Genomic DNA, 17,793 nt, shown 5'->3' with positions numbered 1-17,793 from the left:
GCGGCCGCTGTTTACGGATTTACTTATATCACTATAGTAGGTACTCCTCCTGTACATAAGCCTGAAAAAAAATGGGTTCAGTTGTTTATGGAACTCTGCCAAATTTGCTTTTGCATGCCATGTAAAAATCCAGCTAGCTCTTGCCAAGCTTCCCCTGCGCAGTTCAACAGGACTGCGATTGATATTCGGTGTAATGGAAGTATTTATCGGAACAATCAGCAATGTTATGCTATATTCATTTCTTGGACGTGAACAATAGATTGGTCGATCCCAGTTCTCAGAGCGGTGGCGCAGGGGGATGGTCCGTCTGAGGCCTTGCCCACCACCAAACAAGAGGAAGCGGTTCTATTTTTAATTGTTGTGTTTTTCTTTTTTATCGCTAAATCTTCTCTTTATACGTAAATATTTATTTGATAATATCCTAACTAAATCAATCTGACTTATCCCTGTTTTATCCTAACTAATCAAATCAATTTGGCTTATTTTGTTTTTATCTTATCAAATCAATCTAGTTTGTCCTTTTCCTAACTAAATAAACAAATCCAATCTGTTCGTACTTCGTACTGTTCACAAGGCATTGTGTACTGTCCACAAGACATTGTTTACGGCTAACAGCCTCTCGACCGGCTCCACTTACCAGAACAATACTACGGCCCTCGAAGACAACTCGTCCTCAATCTATGGTGGTGGTCATAGCTGCAGATGATGATATTTCGAAGCAATTTTCTCTTATCCTCGTTTGTTCCTTCCTTTACTTTAGATAAATACTCGAAAATCCCCTTACAATTGCAACTGGTACTCAAAATACTTCAATTGGTACACGCAAGAAATAGACCAATTCGGCAGCTTTTTGTTCAATTTTTGATGGAGTAAAAAACTTCTCATCAGTACGAGTCAAGGGAATGACCCTCTGGCCCCGGATTTCCATATAAAGGATACGACGAGGATAAAGACCATCTTTAACCTGAATTCTAATTGATTGGATATCCCGCACAAGGAATTGAAGGAAGATGCGACGTTTTATTCCAGGGAATCTCCAACGAAAAATGCACACTATTCCCTCTTTTCTATGGAATCGGTCATAACCACTACCTACATTCCATAAAATAGTGCACCACAAATAGGATACATGGGCTTATAATGACACCATCCGGATGGTCATGTGCGGAGAAGACGATGTTCCCGTGGATACATGAGCTTATAATGGCACCATCCATACGACAGAGTTACATGTGTACAATAATCCGTGACGTCCACTGAAATGGAAAATCCGGGCCGGTGAAATCTCATGGCCACGTTGCAACGTCATGGTAGACGGGCCTTGCTTTTGGTATTGTGGATGCACGCCTGAAAGGCCAAGCAAGCAAAACACCAAGCACCTTACCAGCTGATTGCCTGTATGGGGGTCGGTCAGTCTCAGTTGGATGGATCAAAGCGACATCATCCATCGAATTCTCATGAAACTCCCGTCAAAACTGACTGACCTTGTAACACCGCGACTTACCAATTTATGCCTATAGCTGAAATCCATTGTGACATATAATAGGCTTATATTGGTAAATGGACAGAGCAACTGCACAGCGTTTCGCCTCAACGACATTTCAGTGCATGTGCACAGGCAGGTAGTCCATCCATGTGGTCGCGGGGGTTTCTGTTCTGTTGCAGCGTCATCGTCGGCTGCCGCTGTCTTTCCCTTGTTCATGCAAATAAATATTCCGGGGGTGTGTTTGCTCCTCGCACTCGCACATATACCTGTACATGTGGGCCGGCCTGGCCCGGCACGGCACAGGCCCACAAAAGCACGGCCCACAAAAGCACATATCTAATTATGGGTCGTGCCGTGCCAGCACGTGTGCCCAGTCATCGGCCCACGGCACGGTCCACAATTAGTTATGTGTGCCAGGCCGGCCCAAATAGCCCAAAATGCCTTAATATGCCAGACCGGTCCATATATATACAACAACAATACATAAACAAAAAGTATATAATATATATATGACCAAAATAAAACTAAGATGTTTTGTGGATGCACATTAAAAACCTTTGGTCATAAAGAAAAAATATTACAACTAGCTCAGAAATAATATTCAGTTCTCTGTTCAGTGTTTAATTGAGTACTATACAGTCATACAAAATTCATATACAATAATCATCATCACTATTCACTATCCCCATCTAGGTATTGGTTCTCGAAGGCCTATTGAAGCTCTAGATTCTCTAAGTTGTGCTAGTCATGTGAACTTTGACGAACCTTAGTCAAATACCGAGTTTATATTTAGTGGGCCTCGATGTGCCTTAGTTAAACGGGCCGTGCCAGGCCAGCCCATGGGCTTGACTTGAGGCCCAAGCACGGCCCACATATTGGGTCATGCCGGCCCAGACCTACAATTAGGTTGGGCCGTGCCAGATCTAGGCCATGCCAAAAATCGTGTGCTTTGGGCCAGCCTATTAGGCACAGCACAAATGTACATCTATACTCGCACATGCCGGTCACCAGTTCTGCTCTCTGGACCGCTGATGGCCTTGGACCCCAAGTATGTTGGACCGTTGGGCTGTACTTGTCCGGCCGATCAAGGACGAATATAGGTTAGGAGCTGAGCCCACACGCATTCTTGTACTGGCCCATCTGGATTCTGGAGCCCGTAGCAGCGAGCTCCGTTTGTGAAGCCGCTGCAGTGACAGCGAGCCTGCCCATGACCAAGGTTTTCCTAATCCTGCGTTTTGTGATTTTCTGTTGCTCGGTACAGTAAAGGTTCGAGAAGTGATGGCTTGCTTAGAAATCAGAACATAAATAAATGCCGATAACAGATAAACGAGATTAATTTTTTTAAAGGCACATGCCTTTGGATTTTGGAACATAGAATTGAAAAGAAGCGGCAGTGGAAGCGTGGAGCGATTAGAAGGCGGGCGCGTTTGAGCGATGACGAAAATAGCTTTAGCCGTAACATTTTTTGTAGAACCGATTTTTTTGATGAAACTAAGACTATTTCATAAAAACGCGTGGTAAACAGCCTGGTCTGACTGTTCAAAGAAATGTAATGTATGTAGTTCTCTATCTTTTTGTCTGGTTATTGTGTTAGAGTATAGAGTGAAAGCGAGAGACACAAATGACGATTGAAATCTTTATTCTCTTTATTGAATGCCTTGCTTATATATATGAAAAAGGTGGATCGAAGAGATAAGTTGAAGAGGTGCCTTCAATGTCTTGAAGGGATTTCTCAGCATATTTAAGGAAGAAAGGTTGACGCACATGGTGGGCCCTCCCAAAACTTCTCCTGCAGAGATGCAATTGGAAACTTCAAAATGACGATGAAATTCTTTATTTAGTTGCGCTCGAACTGAACAAACATTTTTTTTTAGATTGACCTCCATATTACCAGCTCAAAGTCGAAGATACGTACGCACGCACGTACGATTCAGGCCGCTGGGCATGCAGGCGCAACTGGCCCGGTCATATTACACGACTACACGAGGTGACGAGGGACGTGACCAGACGCAGTGGCAGGCACTGGCCCCACATCCGGGTCCACGGATGACGTGACGCCCTTTTTTCTAGATCTCTCGCGACGGAGGGGGGAGGGAAAGATCTAACCCAACTTACAAGGGCCCACAGGCTGGCTGGCCCACTGGGTCCGGGCCCCGCTAGGCCCTTGTGGTAAATATACGGGTCACTCAACGAGCCGTGGGAGCTCGATCGCGTTGCGGACTAGTAGTACTGTGTTGCCAGCACGCGCAACCGTCCTTTGCATTTCGAGTCCGTGGCGGCGGCACCGAAGTCGACGGCGCCACCAATGGCGCGTTGACAACGGGGCACTGCCAGCGAGGATTGCCGGCTCGCAGTCGCAGGTGGCAGCATGCCATCGCAGGAGGCAACAAGCCCCAGGCCCAGCCCCGCCGTCACCACCGTACTAGTACAGCCAAGTGGCAACGAAAGAATCCCCATATTTTCTTTTTTTTTTTCCTCTTCGTCGTCGTACGTACTTTGCTGCACACTTCGTTTTCTTAATTAATAGAAACGCACAGCACGGTTCAGTTGGTATATGTTGGTGGTATACGTACGACTTTAGTTATCTGCTTATACGCAAGGCTCTTCACACCACAACAAATAATATACGTGCACGCCACAATTATTATGATGCTGGAGTGTGAGTCAACTATAATCAGATACCACACTATAAATTAATACCATTATATTTAAATTTTTTATCACTAGTACTCAAGTGTGAATGATTATTATTGTCATTTACGTTATATTTTGTGAACCAACACCTATATGCCTGTAGTGTCCGTACGTTGCGACGACACACAAGAATAAATATTATATTTTATCTTAACCAAAAGATCTCAACAGGTATGAGTTGAAAAAAAGAGCTAGATCCTCTTTTTTATAGCTCACTCACTCGTCCCACTTTAGCTAGCGGGATGATACTATGTATGACCGCTACATATGTGCAGCTTCCTCTCGTGTTGGGCTTGGGTGATCATGACCCATCTGTAGGGTAACAACCCACTAATAAGGCTTGAGTGGATTTCGTGTTTTTGTCTACGGGGTAACGAGCCACTGTGCTAGGGAAAGGGAATAGATCTACGTGTTTCGCACATAACACAGGACGTCCGTTGAAACTGTTACTTTATAGTAATAGAGATTTTGTTTCAGTTTAACGTAAAATGTTCACTAGTCAAGTGCCCCTGCATTGCTACAGTCTATTTAACAAAATCGGTCCTTTCAAAAAAAAACCTTCCAACGAACAGTAAAAAAACACAATGTAAACCACTACAGAGACCGGTAGTGCTAGCAAAATGGGTTTGGAACCTATTGAATACTCCTCGCATCCCATTGATTAAGGCGTGCAAGTATTTGGAAAAGCCAACCTTTTAAATCTTTGACTAACAACTTAGCCAATATTTATAGTACGAATGCTATATACTTGGCACAATATAAAGAGGCTCGCGTGCAGCACTAATTAACAGGGACGAGCAATGCAGGCAAACGCACCGACAGCCGAAAGGGTCAACACATTTGTCGGCCGACCGCCCCTAGGATCGATCTGCCGATGATTCGCACACACGTACAAACTGCACCGTTCTCTTTGACGACAAAGCACCGGTACATACTACAGCTCTGTGCACCTAACGCAAAGAAAGAAAGAAAAAAAAACAAACTTTGAAACCGGCAGTTTGACGACGCTAGCTCCAGTAGTTGAGAACGATGAGTGGGACACACGCAACTTCCGTTCCTAGGACGGTGGATGACTCGACAGAGACTCAAGGACCGTCGTCACCATCCATATCCGAACAACGATCGAGAAGGCAAAAGGCAAAATGGAAGAGCGGCTCCTGGGAGCGGGAGGGGTCATATGCACCACACCAGAACAGAAGGGACGCTGGGAAACGACCATGTGTGCCGCCGCCGTATGAATGCAGCGCAGGATTATTGGCTGGGTTCTTCTCATCCTCTGCACAGAACGCATGCGATGCCGATGCGGCGATGCCAGGTCGATCGGGTTGAGAATTTGATATGATGATGCCAGCCTGACGTCGTCGCCATGCACCACCAGCTAGCCTGTCGCTTGTGTGGTGGCCCGCCGGCCCCTGCGGGGACTGAACATGCGACCTTCAATTCATTCGTGTCAAGTGCTTAGCCGGAAGCTCTACTAGCTAGCTACTTTTTCCAACCGTAGTAGTATCAAGGATTTTTTGCGATTTGTTTATATGCCTGCCTGACTGCCCCACCGCCGGTGATGATCCGAGGAGCCTCTCAACCTTATCCGTTGCTGAAAATGACGCCGCTCCGGCCCCGATCTACACAGAAATGGAACTGTCCTGTGGCAGCGCAAGTGGGTGAATAGGGTAAGCCACACGCCGTACGTCAGTGGTGAGTCGGCACAACCGCACATGTCAGTGATGTCACTTGAGGGCATGTACAACCCAGATACGGCTGCACGGTACTCCAAGTATAAGACACAGCTAAAACACAACATAATACAGTGGTCGTGTCTAAAACGTGTGTCTTACCATATTCATTGTACCAATCAGAGCATTCAATAAATTAAAGTGACCAATCAGCTAGCCTCCTGTCTCGAACATAGAGCTAAGACACTGTGTCTTCGTCAAGATACATGTCTTGAGTTTTTTTACATTCACCCCCCTAGACACACTCTAAGACACAACTTAAGACACTCATTGTACATGCCCTGATAAACCAATTCCCGCCGGGCACCGCACCTCCGCTGGACACGGAGAAAGGAAGCAGCGAACTCCCCGCCTCCGCACGCTGCTCCGGTGCCCGGTCGTTGACGGCTCTCCTCCGCACGCACGTACGCAAGCAGAACCACCTGGCTCTCTGGTGGCATGGCAGCTAGCTCAAGTTGCTCAACTCGCCGAGGTGCGTGCTCTGGCCACCACCACGCATACACAAACACACAAAAAAACAAAAAAGCCCTCTCTATATGTAGCTAGCTGACCGCTAACGAACAACAGTCACGGCTAATCCGCTAAAGCAAGTGTCGTGTACGCATGTTTTCTTCAAAGCAACCCTCTCCGTGCACCACTTGCTCTGTTACTCTAGATAAATACTTTAACGGTTTGTTTATTCCTGAACTAGCGTATAGTCCATACTAACGCTACAATGTCGTGTCGGCGCGAGTGTGGGGAGAGGAAGGCTAGGGTTGGCTGGGTCGTGCGGAAGAGATGGATGATGATACAAATATTGTTGTTTATTGAATTTGAGTGAGTAAAAGATAGAGATTATTCATTGATTTGAATTCAATTTGTTTGATGGGTTTAGTGTAGGTTATAAGTGAGAGGTGATTTGATTGGATGAGTTTTACAAAGTTTAAACTGGTGTATTATCTAGGTGCAAAGTTTAAACGAAATGATGGGTGAAACACAGCCATAGATCTACGTCAGAACCAACCGTGGGGGGAGGTGGTTTCTTTCTTATCCAAAACCAGCGAAAACCCCGGGCAGCCCTTGTCCCCTCCCCTGGCCTCGTTGCCGCTCGCAACTGGGGAAGGCCGCAACCCCGGCCCCGGCACGGCAGCCCCCACCACTACTACCGAATTTTTTGTATTTTAGCCCCTAAACAGAAGTAAAATCACGATTAGACCTAAAAAAATTTTAAATGCAGTTTTGGACCCTTAGCTCGGCGCCATAGCCTGTGGCGCCGAGCTAACACAGCTCGGCGCCATCGGCTATGGCGCCGAGCTTCATGACGTGGCAGCCCGCGTGGCACACCTAGCTCGGCGCCACAGATCTTGGCGCCGAGCTAGGAAACTTAACCGAAACCCCCTTTCCTCTTCGTTTCTTCTCTGTTTCGCTCGCCGCTTTCGTTTCCTACGCCCGCCGCCGCTCATACCGCCGCCGCCGCCGAGCTCGCCGCCAGCCCGCCGCCGCCGAGCTCGCCGCCCGCCCGCAGCCCGCCGAGCGCGCCCGCCGAGCTCGCCGCCCGCCCGCAGCCCGTCGAGCGCGCCCGCCGAGCGCGCCGCCCGCCCGCAGCCCGCCGAGCTCGCCCGCCGAGCTCGCCGCTCGCCCGGCGCCCGCCGAGCTCGCCCGCCTCTCCGCCCACCGCTCGCTCGACTCCGGCCGCCGCCTGCTCTCCTCCGCCTGCCGCTCTCCCTCCGGCCTTCCAGCTCACAAGGTAATAATTTTTTATAATTATTACTTAATATTTTTGTATTTAGTTGGTATTACTTAGTTATTTAGTGTTTAGTTGTTCGTTAGTGGTTAGTTAGTATTTAGCTTTTACCATTTTAGGGTTTAGTGTTTAGGGTTAGTGGTTACATTAGTGTTTAGCATTTAGTTAGTATTTATTTAGTTTAGTATTTAGTATACTAGCTAGCCATTTACTTGTAAATATATTTAGTCCTTTTATATGTTAGTTAACGTGTTGTTCTTTCAGTCCTTTTATATTTAGTCCTATTTACTTGTAATTTTTTTTATTGTTTAGTAAATTGTTAGCTCTTGTTCGTGTTTAGTAAATTGTTAGCATATTGTTAGTGTTTAGTAAATTCTTAGTGTTTATATAGTTATCATTTTGTTTAGCGCATTGGTATTACATGTTTTCTGTGTTGGCAACCATCGTGTTGTCGTTTATTCGCAGGTTCTATAAACATCACTTTACAGGGGAGGTGCTGCCAAATTTTTTACTGACAATAGGTTTTTTTGTACGTAGGTGTTCGTCCGACTTGACCTTCTCCACCTTTAGCTGGACTCGTACGCGTTCTAAGGTATACAATGTTTTCGTACATTATTTATAGATTATGTAATTTCGTTTGATGTGTTTATTTAATATTTACTATATAGTTATTAGTTAATATATATTTATTACTTAGAAAGTTAGTAGGCTTAAGTATATAGCCATTATTGAGTTAGTAATCCATTTTTGTAATAGATGGACAGCCTAGTAACACTATACCATGGAGGAAGGGTGGAGATAGATGCTTATGGGAGTGTTACTTTTGATGGTATGAAGATCGTAATCATGTTGTTCGTTGAAAGACCAACTTTTGACCAGCTTTTGGCTCGAGCTTGTGAGGAGATTAGTTGCGACATAAACGACCCTCGAATATCAATTCAGGGTTTGTTGTCCCATATTACATATGGAACAGTTGTCCGACGGTTGATCTCCATTACCTCAGAAGATGATTGGGTGATATATTTAAGAATTGTGAAGACGATGGTTCCACCATGTTTGGATGTGGTTGTTCAAAAGTTACCTGTTAGTCATTGCGGAGGTCCAGTCGGGTTGTCTCCACACATGCCAAATGCATCTCGTATTGAAGCTCCTTTGGTAGAGCTTCATGAAGAAGTCGTTGTTGTGCCCGATGCTCAATCGGGTCCGCACGAGTATGGGATTTCTCGTCCTATTCCCGGCGTTTGTGGGGCTTCTAATGCGGTTGTACCCCCCCAAGAGATCCCATTGACCCAGGATCCAGTTCACGATCATCCTAGTAAGTGTCTTCGACACATTGTTCGTATCCATCATTATTTCGTTTGATTAGACTTTTTAATGTGGTTTTTCTTGCTCCGACCCGATGCAGGATCTCCACATATCGATAATGCTGATGTTCAGATTGATGTGCCTGTGTCATATAATATGGACAACATATGCAGGGCATCCAATAGTGTTGATGTTCAGATTGAGGATGAGGAGGAGCCATATGAGGCTGCACGGGCCGTAGATTCTGATGATGACCGTCCGGTTCAAGAAATGACCGAGCAAGAAATTGAACTCATAAGACGTTTGTGTCCGGAGCGAGACCCTGCAGTACATGAATTTAGCAGTTTAAGTCAATCCAGCCTTGCGTATGCTGAAGGACGTGACGATGAACTGCTAGAGGCTCCGGATAACGCCGACAGCATTGAGATTAAGGTCGGCTTACTTTTCAAGGATCTGCCTACACTGAGACGATGGCTACAGGAATATTCTGTGAACCGGAAGAGGCCGTTCAAGGTGAGACATTCGTATGCACAGCGTCGTTACACTGTTGTGTGCGAGGTGCCAGAATGTAATTGGAGGGTATGTGCCCGAAGGCAGAAGGACACCGGAAAGTTTAAGATCACCAAAATTGTAGGTCCACACACTTGTGCCCAGACAGAGCTGAGCTCTAAGCATCGTCAGTTGACATCTACCCTGATTGCGAAAAGGATATTGGGGATATTGAAGGGTCAGCCAAACTTGAAGGTGAAGTCAATTATGACCATGACTTCGGAGCTGTTTGGTTACAGGATCAAATATGGGAAAGCATGGAGGGCAAAGCAGCGGGCATGGAAGATGATATACGGGGATTGGGAGGAGGGTTATGAGAAGTTACCAGCATTGTTCAATGCAATGAAAGCAAAAAACCCAGGCATGCATTACGAGTACATCCCCAAACCTAATGAATGGAGGAACGACAAAGAGATATTTTATCGTGCTTTCTGGTGTTTCTCGCAGTGCGTAGAGGCCTTCAGGCATTGTCGTCCCGTGCTCTCTATTGATGGTACTTTTCTGCTTGGGAAGTATAAGGGCACATTGTTGGTTGCCATATCATGCGACGCAGACAACTCACTGGTTCCTTTGGCATTTGCTTTGGTGGAGAGGGAGAACAGAGATAGTTGGTCTTGGTTCTTGCGGCTTGTACGCATCCATGTCGTAGGCCCTGGACGCGAGGTTGGTGTCATATCTGACAGACACCAAGGTATTCTTAATGCAGTGCAAGAGCAGATTCCTGGCTACGCACCCATGCACCACAGATGGTGCACTCGACATCTAGCAGAAAATCTTCTTCGAAAGGATCATAGCAAGGCTAACTTCCCCCTATTTGAGGAGGTATGTCGTCAGTTGGAGGTTTCGTTTTTCGAGGATAAGTTGAAGGAACTAAAAGATGCAACAAATGCTGAAGGTAAGAACTGGATTGCTGGATTGCTGAGGGAACCGCACAAATGGACAAGGGCCTACGACGAAGGTGGCTGGCGGTTCGAGTTTCAGACTAGCAACATGGCCGAGTCATTTAACAGTGTGCTCAAGGGTATACGGGGCATGCCAGTCAATGCTATAGTAACATTCACTTTTTATAGGCTAGTGGCTTGGTTTAATGATAGACACGCGCAGGCCAAGGCAATGCAGACCCGAGGGCAGAGATGGGCACCTAAACCAACATCACACCTTAATAATGCAAAGGAGCGTGCCCATAGACATGAGGTACAATGCTTTGATGAGGAGCTGGGTAAATACGAGGTAACAACACTAGGCGGCATAACTTCCGACGGTGAGGTGCGACCTTCGAGGACACATGTCGTGTTACTTGATGCATTCTGGTGTGGATGTGGTAAACCTAGACAATACCATTTTCCATGTTCTCATTATATTGCGGCCGCACGTCATCGTAACTTTGCATTTGAGAGCAGAATACCTTCTGAGTTCAGTGTAGAGAGCTTAGTACGTACCTGGAGCCCTAGTTTTGAGCCATTTCTTGATGAGTCACAATGGCCACCGTACACCGGTCTGGTATACGTTGCTGATCCAGCGCATCGATGGGACAAACGTGGTAGTAGGAAAAGGAGCCGGTGCAACATGGTTATGGATCAGGTTTCCGGTCGCAGTAGGAGAGGACGAGCGTCCCCCTTTCTCGTGGACCCAGAGCAGAATGAATGCGGAAAATGCGGTAGACTTGGCCACAACTCACGTACATGCATTTGGACACTTAGTCAGGTGTGATATATTTTTTTATACACAAATTTTATTCTAATATGTCGATTTTTTTATACACAAATTTTATTCTAATATGTTGATATCTTAATTTGCAGGATGGCGCAGTTCCACTTGCTGGACCCTCACTACGACGAGCACCACAGGGGCCGTCTCACCGCAGAGGGAGAGGTAACATTTTGTACATAAATTAAATTTTCGAATTAATATGTGCGACCTATATTTGACTAATGAAAATTCTTTTGATTGCTAGGTGTTGCCCGTTCTGCGGGTCCGGACCCACGACCGGTTTCTGGAGGAGATGAGGTACGATGAGAGGTACACTCCTCTCCTACAGAGGGCTGGCTTGGACGTCTTATCGTACCAGGTCCGCCGTGGGCTGCCCACTTTCAACCCAGCGGCGTTGACGGCTCTGGTCGACAGGTAAAGACTTCTCTAGTTGTTTAATATTTACAATTATCAAATCTACTTTGCATACTAATGATTTTGTATTCTTTTGTCTTCCAATAGGTGGCGGCCAGAGACTCACACTTTCCACCTTCCCTGCGGTGAGATGACCGTGACGCTTGAAGATTGCCAGAAGATTCTTGGTCTCAGCATTATGGGTCGTCCAGTGACCGGTCAGGCATCACCAGGCGGTTGGAGGCAGAGGGTGGAGGCCTTTCTTGGGAGACTGCTTCCGGATGAGCTACGAGGTAGCCACAACACCGGAGTCCCACTGACCTGGCTTAGGCAGAGCTTTGGGCAGTGTCCACCTGGTGCAGATGAGCAGACGGTTGGATACCATTGTCGAGCTTGGATTCTCCATCTCTTTGGTTCAGTTCTTTTTCCAGACGCGACAGGCGACAGCGCTTCATGGATGTTTCTGCCCTGCCTGACCGACTGGGATACGACCGGAGGTTACAGCTGGGCTTCGGCAGTGTTGGCCTTCCTGTACAGGCAACTTTGCGAGGCTTGTCGTCGTTCGTCGAGGACCGCCAGCTTAGGTGGATGTGTCTACCTACTACAGCTGTGGATGTGGGCACACATACCCGTCGGGCGACCCAGAGAGTTTCCTCCTCGTGAGTGGTTCGTGGTAGCCGGACATCGGCTTAAGCCCACGGCTGCTTACCGCTGGGACCAGGTCGAGGAGCCATTCGCACGACACCAGTGTGCTTACGTGGAGTACTCAAACGAGATCGACGCACTTACTCCTTCGATGGTGAGTTGTCTCCTTTTTTCTTTTTACATGTCCTTTCTACTTTTATCACACGACACCAGCGTGCTTACATGGGCTTTCTAAAACTTTTGCAGGTGACTTGGCAACCGTATCTTGATCCATATTTCGCCAGCATACAGTTGAGCAGCATGTGCTCAATAGACGAGGACATCTACCTCATGAGGTGTCCCCTCATCTGTTTTTATGCTGTTGAGTACCACTTGCCCCACAGAGTTGCTCGACAGTTCGGATTGCGCCAGGAGTTTCCGGTGGAGCCATTCTCGACTTCAATAGAACTTCATAGGTGAGTTACTACATGCACTTGTTATTCTAACTAATAATTGAAATATCAGTTAGTCGCTAATATATGGTTCTAACTTTTGCAGGTTCGACAGACAGAGACAGAAGAAGGTCACGGACTTCGAGACGCACCATCGTGATTACATTGATGAATGGAACCAGCAGGGGGATCTGAACTATGAGAATGACCAGGCGCACACAAACTACAACTTCCGGAGGTATTTGATTTGGTATTCTGGTGTGACTAGGTGCAAGCTGAAGGGACAGTGGACAGCAGCAGACTACGCCGAGCAAGAATCGTCAGACGACGAAGACACAGCTTTCGACATAGCTGCTCGGCACGGATCCCAAATTGAGGCTGCTCCAATCCTTGATAGAGTGGTAACTATTTCTTTAATAAAATTAGAGATTTCAATTCAATGTTTTATGTCTACTTTTGAGCATCCTAATGTCTTAACTTGTGATAGGGAAACTCTATGCTCGTATCTGTTGTTGAACTCGAGCGTATCTCACAGAGAACTTCAGATACTACTACGCTATCGTTACTATCAGTGAGTATCAATGTCTAACAGAAAACTTGTTTATTTGTATGTTGTAACATATGTCTTTAACTAACATTTCGATTACAGAGGGTATCACGTCGTCTTCGTCGAGCAGCGGCTCGGTGTGGATGCCGGTCTCTAGCAGGCGTTGACGTGCAGCTGCCTGTGCCTCGTATGCAGCAGGACGTTCAGCCTCCCATTTGTGCAGTTGGACCATCTACAGCATTCTCTTGGACTCTATTGTGCGCATCACCTCTCCTTTGTCGTCGTAACTCTCCCAACTGCATTTCCTCGTCTCCTACAAAAAATAGTAAGTACCGCTATAACATTACATCTGGTGCAAAAAAATACCAACCTCATCGTAATCGACCATATGTCCACAAAAATATCCAACGCCAAGCTCCGAAGGAACTAATCCATACTTAGCTTCAATACCACATTTGCAGAGTACTGGATCAAATTTGACCTCTTCTGCCGCCCACCCCATGTATCGCTTTTCCTTTACCTCTGGCTCTGGCCATTGGGACAAAGGACCATACAACCACTCTCTGAAACGACACTTACGCCACCCGTATGGCTGCAAGAGAAAAAATTAGTAATTTATTGTAAATAAAAACTAGTTTATACATTTAGCGTATCAATGGGCTCACATAATCAATGTTCGGACAACAGAACTGCTTGTCATAGTCTTCGTCGATGACAGCACGGTCTCCACAATCGCATCGAGGCGGTGAGTCCATCCGTCTTTCTGTTGCTACCTCCTTCTCCTCATCCGTCATTGGTGGAGGATTCGGGGGAGGAGGTACCCAACGCTTAAAACGATCATGACTTGTCTTTCCACTCAACCAATTAACGAAAAGAAGATATCGAGGGTCAAATTTATCAGGACCATCGATCCACTGGAAAAAGAAACACTTCTGATGTCCCTAAAATAATGGAAAGATGCACTATTACATATCTACAAAAAAATGAATGCGAACAAAATTAAGTGATAAGTCATAAGCTACGTACGTCCAAAGTGCCACAAAGGTAGTAGCAGCGAGCAGCCGTGTCTGGATGTTGTGATTGATGTACCCAAGCCAGTCTGCCACAGTCACAGTTAGGCACGGGGAGTTCAGGAGGAACAGGAGCATCCTTACTAGATACGTCCGAATATAACTCCCGAGGACGACCTCTCTTCTGCCACAACGCCTCTCGGTACATGTCTTTTATCTAATAAACGATTATAATTATCACTTGTACCTATTATGCTTTATAATAAGTTTACACAAACTAATAATCGAAATGATAATATAATAGGTGTATACAAATTATTAAACTAAAAACCTAATATACAAAACGAATCAGTTCGAAATCATACCTTGGTCTACGAAGTGAACCAACTCAAATCTTTGAATCCAGGAAATTTTTACGAAGTTTGGAAATGGGATGAAATGAGCTGCTCTCGGCCAGCCGCGCGGGCGTTTTTATAGGAATTCGTAGCTCGGCGCCAAGATCTGTGGCGCCGAGCTACGAGGCCGCGCCGCCGCCACGTCAGCGCCAGGTCAGCCCTGGACGCAGCTAGCCGTTGCGGCCACGTCATAGCTCGGCGCCATAGGCTGTGGCGCCGAGCTGTGTTAGCTCGGCGCCACAGGCTATGGCGCCGAGCTAAGGGTCCAAAACTGCATTTAAAATTTTTTAGGTCTAAACGTAAATTTACTTCTGTTTAAGGGCTCAAGTTGCTCAACTCGCCGAGGTGCGTGCTCAGGCCACCACGCATACACAAACACACATCAAACAAAAAAGCCCTCTCTATATGTAGCTGACCGCTAACGAACAACAGTCACGGCTAATCCGCTAAAGCAAGTGTCGTGTACGCATGTTTTCTTCAAAGCAACCCTCTCCGTGCACCACTTGCTCTGTTACTCTAGATAAATACTTTAACGGTTTGTTTATTCCTAAACTAGCGTATAGTCCATACTAACGCTACAATGTCGTGTCGGCGCGAGTGTGGGGAGAGGAAGGCTAGGGTTGGCGGGGTCGTGCGGAAGAGATGGATGATGATACAAAAATATTGTTGTTTATTGAATTTGAGTGAGTAAAAGATAGAGGTTATTCATTGATTTGAATTCAATTTGTTTGATGGGTTTAGTGTAGGTTATAAGTGAGAGGTGATTTGATTGGATGAGTTTTACAAAGTTTAAACTGGTGTATTATCTAGGTGCAAAGTTTAAACGAAATGATGGGTGAAACACAGCCATAGATCTACGTCAGAACCAACCGTGGGGGGAGGTGGTTTCTTTCTTATCCAAAACCAGCGAAAACCCCGGGCAGCCCTTGTCCCCTCCCCTGGCCTCGTTGCCGCTCGCAACTGGGGAAGGCCGCAACCCCGGCCCCGGCACGGCAGCCCCCACCACTACTACCACCAGCAGCAGCGACCTTGTTGCTGCCGTCCTGGCGTGTCCTTCGCCTACTTAACCCGCGAGGACACGCCGCATTCCGCAGGCGCGATCGAGCTCACCAAGCGCGGATATTGGCCCGTCAGCAGAACAAGTGCGCTGCACGCGACGCGATCGACCGGCCGGCCGGGCAGACAGACATTATCTCAATTCCCACTAGCTAGCTAGCTGCTGCAGGAGGCAAGAGACGACGACAGACAGCCAGCCGCCACCGTGCGGTGCCAAGGCGAGCTCCGGTCCGCGACCTGTTGTGCGCCGCCGCTGCTGGCTTCTCTTCCGCCTCGACGCGCGACGATCGATGGGGTTCCCCCTGCTCGCGTTCGTGGCGGCGAGGGGCCTCATGCAGGTGTTCAACCTCTCGGCGCCGCTCAACCTCCGCCTGCCGCTCGCGCGCCACCTGCCGGAGGCCTTCGCCGTCCTCTTCGGCGTGCTCGCGTCCCACGCCGCGTGGCTCAGCGACGCCCTGGCGCGCGGCGCCGCCTGGCGCCACACCGGGAACCGGGGCGGCGTCGACGAGTATGTCCGCTACGCCATGCTCAGCATCTCCGACTGAGACGCGCGCATCCACGGCGGACGACAACCACCATCTCCGACTCCGTCCCTGCGCGATCGAGAAGGCGCTAGCTATCAAGCTGCGGTCCGTCGTGCATGCTCGTGGTGGCAACTGCATGCCGCCCCTCGCTAGATTAGCTTAGGATCTCTCTCCCCCTCCCCCTTTGTAACACATTGCTTGCTCGCTCCTTTGGTTTCTTCTTGTTCGTAGCATGCGTGATTTTTGGTAGCATCGGAAAGATCTGTGAGATTGTTGTAACATGCAACCGTGGACCGTGGTTAATTTGTAAATACAGGTGAATTTTGTTCGAGCTAGTGAAAGTTTCTCGTCATCAGCTCGTCCAGATAGTGACGTGTTCTCCGCCCTCCGCTCCATGACGACCATCTAGGTAAAGCTAGATCGCCTCCTCGGATCGAGAAAGAGCAACCCATAGCTCCGACAGGAACCAGAAAAACGCAGGGAAACGACGATGCGATGCGTCCAACCGTGTCTGTCATGTCTCCCCGACCCCATCCCTTCTCCGTTCATGGCACCTCTGGGACATCCCTTCTCCTTCTCCGTATATATCTCAGCTGGGAGATCTCGACATTGTATTCATTTTTTGTGCAAATTTCACAATAATCTGTCGTGGAACGGGAACCCTCTAGTGACATTGTACAGAAAAAGGTTAACATGAGGCCATAGTTTTGGTGTTTATGACATTTGAAATTGTTGGGCTCATCGCCAAGCGCGGTCTAGCAGGCTGGTGGCGGGGTCATCTTCACCACGATCAAAGCAACACCGAATTACTCAAGTTTTTTTTTGAACCAAACTTCTCTAACTTCATCGAATTATACACTAGAGGGGATTTAGTATACTATGGTGGATTCAGTATAGTAATCATAATTTAATGCCGTACAAATGTAGTCGTTGCAGTTTTTCTACAAATCTGGCTTTCAAACCGGGGAAGAAGCAAAGAATCCTAAGAAGATATATTGCGAAAAGTATTTAGCACGCCGTACTCCAGTTTACTCGATCAAAGTATGAACGTCTACTGTTTGGAAAAAAAACGAGAAAAAAAAATACTTGACCTTAGATTTTGGAGAAACACGTTGCTCGTGATCGTGACGAATGAAGAGAAATCCTCTCTTTGATTTCCAAGTCTTCTTACGCCACTCAGTCTAATCGGATCACCTTTTTTTTCAAAAACATATATAATGCACTCAAGTTTCACATGAAAGCACATAAATCTAATAAAATTTGTAAAAAAAATTGACTTAGAAGAAATAAACGACTTATGTTATGTGATGGATAGAGTTATGGAGATATCCGAGTAGTAGATTTTTTTTTCAATTTGAAGTTACTCTCCCCATCCTAAATATTAAGGTATTCTAGTTTGAATAGCCAAAACATCTCATTAAGTTAGACTAAATTTATTTAATAAAATAATAATATTTATGATATTAAATAAGTACTATTAGTTTTTATACAAATTATATTTTATAGTATATCTATTAAATAGCAGCTTTTATAAATTATATTTTTATTGTATATTTATTTGATATTATGATTTTAATTAAGTTAGAGATGTT

General features: G+C 46.6%; 1 protein-coding gene across 1 annotated transcript; it reads left to right on the top strand.

Moving 5' to 3' along the window:
- The first annotated feature begins 15,745 nt into the window (after positions 1-15,745).
- LOC107522022 (DNA topoisomerase 2) lies at positions 15,746-16,520 on the top strand. Its single transcript, NM_001321999.1, has one exon. The coding sequence runs from the start codon at positions 15,968-15,970 to the stop codon at positions 16,220-16,222; it is 255 nt and encodes an 84-aa protein (NP_001308928.1). The 5' UTR covers positions 15,746-15,967; the 3' UTR covers positions 16,223-16,520.
- The last annotated feature ends 1,273 nt before the right edge of the window (positions 16,521-17,793 follow it).

This window comes from Zea mays, chromosome 10 (genome assembly GCF_902167145.1).
Source record: "Zea mays cultivar B73 chromosome 10, Zm-B73-REFERENCE-NAM-5.0, whole genome shotgun sequence".
In the NCBI taxonomy this organism is placed as follows: Eukaryota; Viridiplantae; Streptophyta; class Magnoliopsida; order Poales; family Poaceae; genus Zea; species Zea mays.
This window is presented reverse-complemented; position numbering and strand designations above follow the sequence as displayed.

Bases quoted from the DNA above. Each gene is read 5' to 3' on its own strand.
- LOC107522022 (NM_001321999.1), top strand. From the start codon at position 15,968: ATGGGGTTCCCCCTGCTCGCGTTCGTGGCGGCGAGGGGCCTCATGCAG.